We start from the raw sequence: 8,018 nt of genomic DNA, 5'->3' as shown, positions 1-8,018 counted from the left end.
ATATTTATGATATACATAAGGGTGATAATTTTTGTAAGAATAGAAAAGCATGCGAGGAGAAATAAATAAATACATATTGCATCATTGATTAAATAATATACATTTTCTTCTATCAAACAAAAACGTTATCATTCCCGCCTTTATTATTCAATATTAATATAATATTAGATGCTGATAGTCGATAGAGAACTGAATAAAATGCCTAAAATGACGTCACCTTCTGTCTGGATTTATGAAAATGGAGACCCAGGAATTTGGAAAATACTTACCGGATGGGAAACAGATGGCTTGTCAGATTTGTCGATATAAATGTGCATTTAGTCTCCTGTCTAGAATTACACGCCACTCATTGTCCTCATCTCATATCAAGAGCATGGATATTCATCTAAAAAATCAAATTAATGATGAATACATCAAGTCAGACTTTAACTCTGATCTCACAAAGATGCTTATTGCATGTATATACCCTTATCCATTGCTAATCATCTACGCTCAAAAAATTTATGGAGAAATACACGAGTAAACCTATTCCTTCCCAAGGAATCATCATTAACTAATGGAGGATGTTGGTACTGATGTCATTTATAGAAATACATATAAAAATGTTTTGAGTTATCCACACCAAATGACGATCAAGTTATCAGTAAAAAGTATAAAATATTTACTAATTTCGAAATGGAACTCTGAATTTTGTACTATCTAACAGTAAGTATTCAATTCTGTTTAAATCTAACCATAAAATATGATTCTATTTTAGCTAAACATATCAAGAATTATGATACGCAACTCATTAAATGGAAAAAACAACTGCTTAAATGGTCACAACAACGGGGGTAGGAGCTATGGATGGTTCGCAACTAGTTTGTCTGACTCTAATTTCTTCACTTAAAGACTTGGGTATGATCATTAGGTTTTCCAATATTACATAGTCAATAAATATTACTTTTTTTACCACTTAAGGCTTATCTATGGTTGATAGGCTCCAGGAAATGGTGTTCAGAAAACTTATAAAAGGCAAAAACAACTGTTTAAATGGTCACAACAACGGGGGTAGTTGCATTGAGTGTAGCAATATAATTAGCAATTGTGTATATCCTTCATGAGAATAGTATGTTGTTATATCAGGATAAATAACGGAGAAAAAATCTTTTTTGATTCTCTTAATAAGGAGTAATATCGCGGGACACTACTACATAATTAGCTTTTGCTCTAAATCTTTAAGATGGATTTATTTCTAACATTTTTTTTACTAGTATATTTATTGTCTAACTTTATGATTTTGACCTTTACTTTATTATTAATAATGAGTAAGATCTCATCGGTAGAGATATATCTATCCTATGCACAATTGTATATAGCAACTTCACACATGAAGAAGAGGAGTGATTATCTTTTTGATTAAACTCCACGTCTCGCTTGTATTTTGCAACCTAAAGTTATGACATATTTAACTGGACTCCGATGTCAGAACAAGAAAATATTATTTGGATCAATCTATTATTTCAATATTCTGTATATATAATTTATTGTTATTAGTTATATGATTCCAATTGTTTAATTTTGTATATTTAACAAAAATGTATGATGGTATATTTTTTAGTATGTAGATTATATTTAATTAAAGCCTTCTTTTTTAAACATGGAACTTCAAATATATTTCGAAATACTCTACTTTAACGTTTCATTAGCTATTATTCTGAGAATAAGATTCATAATGAATTACAATTTCATCGGGTGTGACGTTTTCAAATCTACTGTAACGGATAAAAAACGTCTAAGTCAATTATACGTAGTATATCTTCATTAAACATTTACCCTCAAAAATCATAATAAAGCAGGCAGTTGATAATTGCATCAGTATTTTAAACAATTATACCATATGTAGCTATTAGTTATGATCGTCATACGGGTAGTGTAGTAGGGAAGACCTAGGTAGACTTTCATACAATGGTTGCAGGAAATTTCTACATCTATGACAATCTACCTAGATTTCTACAATAAATGTATTTATTTTTAAGGAATCAATATTGAATATCGAACATCTTTTAGAATATATTTCAGCAGATGAGAAATAATCTTAACTGTGGATTTACTTGGCAACAAAGTATCAAATTTCTATTTATATATCTATTTACTGGCTGTCAACTATCATTGACAGCAAGAAAGTGGAAGTTTAATTAACTTCATAAAGCTAAGAGTCGTTATGTACTACTATATAGGGGGGAGCCAAATTGTCGTACTTCAAATATTTATTTTACATAATGAAGCCTTGAAACTCCATTCTCTTATAAAGAATAATTGTGTTTTCCAATTTGTACTATTACATGGATCTGAGAAGTTCATATCAATACTCTAAATTTATCTGTTTTTAAGTATTAACAATTAATATTAGACTTCTAGAATTACATATAGGCAATAAAATGTATATTTGTGATTTTTAACTTTCGACTATTTGGCCCTCAACCCTTAATATTACGTTCTTAGAATGTCAAATATGTTAAGTGTACATACGCCAACATGGTTTAGTCTCCCCTAAAGAGTAGCTAGTTTATGTATAGTTCTAATGACGTCATTCAAATCAAAATAAATAAATAATTTAAGTACTCTACTCTACGACTTCTGCGATATATTATTAACTATATGCAAGTTCTAGAGTAGTTATACTAATAGTATTTCTATTTGATCATTCTCGATTTTTCCTTCGTCAGATTAGTGCCTTGCTGTTGTTTCCCTAATGGCGTGTGAAGATTGGGAAGAAGAAGACACCTCTACTTCAACTCGGGTGTATCCTAAGCCACAATTTAATCAAAATCCTCGTAACAAAGAGCGGGGGCCATCCCTCATTAGTTGGCAAATTCCTCCAAATAATGTTGGAAAAGTCATTGGCAAGGGTGGATCTGTCATCAAGGGATTCCGCACTTCATACCCATCACTCTCAATTCATGTTTCTTCTGGGGGGATGCTGGAATTAGGCGGCTCTTCGGATAAAGAAGAGGCTGAGAGATGTCTGAAAGACATTAAAAAGTATTATTTAATTTTTTTAATCACTATAATCATTTGTGTAATTTATTTCCACGCTTAAACATTCGAATTTGTCCAAATTTTGACCATATAGAGCCTGTTCACTGAATGACGTCCATTTTGGGAGCCTAAACAACCAAGGTTTGTATCCATGAAAACAAACGAAAACCTTTTTTATTATATTATTAAAATAGTGTACGATCAGCCATATTAAAAGACTGAAACCTTTATGTCTATCAAAATCCATCCCTCTATGGTACAGTTTTATTATATAGTATACCATAAAATGTATTAAAAAAAGTTATGGCATCGTTTACAATTTTATGTTCATATTGTAGACAATCAACCAGGGCTGATGAGTCGGATTAAGGGTTCGAAAAATTTGTACCAACTCCGGCTACAAAAATTATTATTATTTATGTAAGCAACACTTATTTATAATCTATGGCTTATATTGAGTGTTCGTAAAGTTATTTTCTAAATGGTTATAAAATATACGTATTAATTTATTAAACTTATTAAGTTGACTTCACAAATTTAAAACGTGCTCTGTAATCCATATAATCACAATTCTCAAACAACTCTAAAATTTAAATTATTATGTTGGGTAGAGTATAGCCACTAGCCCTGCTAGTTCATTAATTGGAAATGTGAATAGTCAATATCATCAGAGAAAATTGTAACTTTGCTGTGAGATGTTGTACGTATTGTCGTTCTAGGGTTACGAGTAGATAAATTATTTTTCGAAACTTACGAATGCATGAGCTATAGATAGATTTTGATCCATTTCATTTGATGTTTTATTGTTAAATATCTTGTATCGCAAATATTTTATTTATACATAGAACAATTATTCACTACATATAACTAATATCTAACTATACCTATAAATTAAAACTATATTTAAAATCTATAGACTCAGTTGTACTTATATTGGTTATAAAACATTTTATGTACCGACTCTGCAGCCCTGCAATCAACTATGTATGACAACGGAAAGATTTCTCTAATTATCATACATTACTTTTATACATATACATATACTTTTCATACATTTTATAGGGATGTTACTTTGATTACATTCAAATATCACTGTTAATCAGTGGCATTTAGTAGTATTTAATGCAGATGTTAATTCTTTTTTGTTCTTTAGTCCATTTGATCAAGTTTCATCAAGATTGATGTTTTAAAAATATGAACTTTGTGTCCTCAAAATGTATTTTCCTGCAAGTATGATGTAATTCATGATGCTATTGAAGTCGCTCTAGAGAGCTCTTATTTATTTGTATAAAATGAATAAATTTCCAATAAATATGGATTAAACTCCATGAAATGGTTTGAAAAATGAATAAAAAATAAACACCTCTGTTTTACACTACTTGATGCCAATGATGAACCGTGATATTTGAATATAATCCAAGTAATATGTACTAAAAATCACTCTGAAATGGCTAGATATCTACAATTGTATATTTGTTGATCGATTAGGGACGAAAGAAGTAGAATAAATAGGGAATTATATCTTATTCATTTAATTGTAAGTTGATTTTTATCTATACTATGAAAATAAGATTGTATAATACGATGGAATGATATATCCTTAATACATTTCAGTGTTTGATATATAATTAAACTAGGCATTAGACGGATAAATTTTTGATAGATAGTAAGGTGTAAGTCTCTTCATTTGTTTGGCTGATTTTAATATCCATTAGTTCACATTGATTCTTATTATTAATGAAAAAATAGTTTCTGTTTTCATTTTACTTGATTATTTAGGCCTTCAAAATGGATGGTATTAAAGGACTCTACGGAAATAGCGGTCAAGGGAAAAAAAACTCAATCTACAAACAATGTTCCTAACGTTGTCGCCCTTGTTCTTCATTAGGGGGAGACTCCCCCTTCTATGCCCCCCCCCACTGTCTGGAACATGTAACAGCTTCTAATTTTAAGTCAATCAGAATTGAGAACTAATAAATCCTACCTTCCTTGCCTTGAGCCTCTTTATCTAGAGTCCTTTAGGTGGCATCAACAATGCTGACGTCACGAAAAAACACTCTAAAATCGGAGAATTGATATTCTGTATCAAACATATTTTGAACATCTTTCAGTAGATAAAGGATCATTAAAGAATAGATCTATAAATTTAGCAAAAATAAGTAACTATTTTCAAAAAATGAAGAAAAAAACAGCAATCTCTTCATGAAACAAATTATTATTTAGGACAGAGATGTCCGGTGCACGGACCGCATTGCAGCCCACTTAATGTTTAAATGCAGCCCACTACTCCTTCTCAATTCAAGTTTTATTTTAGTAAAATTGTCACAATATCACCCCCATATTAATAATTTTTGAAAAATTATCTCTCTGAGATATTTAAAAAAAAATTTCATTCGATCAAATTTTGTATTGGAGAAACTTTTTACAATTATTTTTACCAAAAAAAAAAAACAAGGGCCCACCCCAAAAGGTAACTTTGCAGTTGCCCCTGAACAAAGTTGCCCGATTGGTGTTATTTGAAGCTGTTTGGCCTAAATTTAAAATAAATATTTATTTAGTAGTTTTGTTTTTTGAAGCCATTTTTCATAAAATTTTATTTAAGAGGTTCTGTGGGCCATAAAAATATTTCAATTTGCAATGCGGCCCATTGTATTAAAAGGTTGGACATCCCTGATTTAGGACGTCAAGTAAAATATTTTTGAGTTTTTTACAACATCTTCAGTTTTATTTTGTAACATGAAAATATCCTGTAAGAGAAACCTTGAAACTCTTCCATTAAACACTAAAACGTCTTAAATGATTATTTGTTTAATTTAGATACGTTTTTTAAAACATTTAGTCATTTATACTTAATATGGGCTCCCTATATCTATCTCAAAAGAAAATAAATGATTTAACTCTTCATTCATTTCCTTGTCATTTCATTTCTTACATTTTGTTTAAAAAATTAGATGTATGTGTGGATATTTAAGCTGGGAAAAAATTATTTTAAATTTATGGGTTTTATATATATATTAATATATTGAGGATTGATTGATATTCTAGTTTAATTGGCATAAGCGAATCTTCGGAAAGTTATGCCACCAATCAAGAAGCCTCATCCATTGATTGGGACAATCTTAAGGCCCGTTCTGCAGAAGCACAGAAAGTGCGATGGTCTAAATGTCCTCCATTGATCAAGGATTTCTATCGAGAACACCCTGATGTATCATCCCTCACAGAAGATCAAGTTTCTAAAATAAGATCTGAAAATAATGGTATTGAAGTATCCAGTTTCTCTGGAAAAGATGATATTCTTATGCTTAATCCGGTCTTTCGTTTTGAACATGCTTTTGAGGCATATCCAGAAATTATGACTGCAATACAAAAGAGAGGTTTTAAAAATCCTTCACCGATTCAATGTCAAGCCTGGCCCTACTTACTCAAAGGGCTTGATTTAATTGGCATTGCGCAAACAGGGACCGGAAAAACCCTAGCATTTTTGCTTCCTTCATTTATTCATATCGATAGTCAGTCTATTCCACGGGAGAAACGAGGAGGTCCTAATGTTTTGGTTCTAAGTCCTACCCGAGAGCTTGCACTACAAATTGCTGATGAAGTAAAAAAGTACGAATATAGAGGGATTAAATCTGTATGTGTGTATGGAGGAGGGGATCGTAAAGCTCAAGTAAAAGTTGTAACTCAGGGAGTACAAATTGTCATTGCTACTCCTGGTCGTCTTAATGACTTAATTGAGTCGGGATGCATCGCTGTCGAATCTATTACATATCTTGTTTTGGATGAAGCTGATAGAATGCTTGACATGGGGTTTGAACCTCAAATCCGTAAAATACTACTAGATGTACGTCCTGATCGACAAACAGTGATGACTAGTGCCACTTGGCCACCCGGTGTTCGGCGCCTTGCTTCTAACTACATGAAAGATCCAATCACTGTTTCTATTGGTTCTTTGGATCTTGCTGCCGTGCACAGTGTGACTCAAAAAATATTTGTCGTTGAAAGTGAAGAAGAAAAAGACGATCGTCTTCTGGATTTCTTTAATAATATGACCCCAGAGGATAAGGCGATCATTTTCATGAGTAAGAAAGCAAAAGTAGATGACTATTCATCAAGTTTATGTTTGGCTGGAGTGGATTGCCAAAGTATTCATGGTGGAAGAGATCAAATGGACCGTGAACAAGCTTTACTAGATTTCAAACTTGGGCATGTTAGGATTCTCATAGCGACTGATGTTGCTTCAAGAGGGATTGATGTCGAGGATATTTCTCATGTTATTAATTTCGATTTTCCAAACAGTATGGAAGAGTACGTTCATCGTATTGGTCGTTCCGGTCGAGCTGGGAAAAAAGGAAGTTCAATATCCTTTATGACTTACAGGGATCGTCCATTAGCACAAGGTCTTATTGATATAATGACTGAGGCAAATCAACCCATTCCTCGTGAGGTACAACGTTTGGCTGACAAATGGGCCAAGAGGAATGAAAATAGGAACTATTAAAAGTCAATGTATTTAACTATGTGTTGTATTATTTTTGTGTTGTTATTTTAAGTTTTGTAATATGAATATATTATGTACAATTTATTTGAAAGATATTATATTATCAAAAAAATATACTAGCAGAATGTAACAAATATCATTAAAAAACGTGCTTCTTCTTCTCAGGTTTTGTCTATAAACATGCTCAGAAAAGCACCAAAGCCCAAGGAGTTTATGGGTATCAAATGGACATTATGGACATTTCCATCCATGATGATTACCTCGGTATACAGACACTTTTTTAGGAAACCTGAAGACTTCAATCCAGCTCGAGCAGCTAAAATCCATCAAAGGATATCCTCATTTTACTTAATTTCAATATGGACTGCACTAGGATTATTATTATTTACCTCCAAGGATAAGGATAAATGGAATATTTTCTCGTTAAAAAAATTTATATTCAGTGAGGATGCATTGAACCGTGCCGGTGTACATACCATCAAAAAGATTGAAATAAATG

The 8,018-nt window shown here is 31.7% G+C and overlaps 1 protein-coding gene and 1 long non-coding RNA gene across 2 annotated transcripts; both read left to right on the top strand.

Moving 5' to 3' along the window:
• The first annotated feature begins 370 nt into the window (after positions 1-370).
• LOC139906202 (uncharacterized) lies at positions 371-1,614 on the top strand. Its single transcript, XR_011781564.1, has 3 exons — positions 371-705; positions 758-897; positions 961-1,614. It is a non-coding gene; the product is annotated as an uncharacterized lncRNA (long non-coding RNA).
• A 925-nt stretch (positions 1,615-2,539) lies between these two features.
• On the top strand, positions 2,540-7,684 carry LOC121122493 (probable ATP-dependent RNA helicase DDX43). The gene is made up of 2 exons (XM_040717504.2): positions 2,540-3,024; positions 6,067-7,684. The coding sequence occupies exons 1-2, from the start codon at positions 2,735-2,737 to the stop codon at positions 7,517-7,519; spliced, it is 1,743 nt and encodes a 580-aa protein (XP_040573438.1). The 5' UTR covers positions 2,540-2,734; the 3' UTR covers positions 7,520-7,684.
• The last annotated feature ends 334 nt before the right edge of the window (positions 7,685-8,018 follow it).

This window comes from Lepeophtheirus salmonis, chromosome 8, assembly GCF_016086655.4.
Source record: "Lepeophtheirus salmonis chromosome 8, UVic_Lsal_1.4, whole genome shotgun sequence".
Taxonomy (NCBI): domain Eukaryota; kingdom Metazoa; phylum Arthropoda; class Copepoda; order Siphonostomatoida; family Caligidae; genus Lepeophtheirus; species Lepeophtheirus salmonis.
Note: the sequence above shows the minus strand (reverse complement) of the source record. Positions and strands in the feature narration are given on the sequence as shown.

Excerpts from the sequence above, each read along its gene's own strand:
- LOC121122493 (XM_040717504.2), top strand. The coding sequence starts at position 2,735 with ATGGCGTGTGAAGATTGGGAAGAAGAAGACACCTCTACTTCAACTCGG. Across the intron at positions 3,025-6,066 it reads TGTCTGAAAGACATTAAAAA|TTTAATTGGCATAAGCGAAT; the intron begins GTATTATTTAAT and ends TTGATATTCTAG.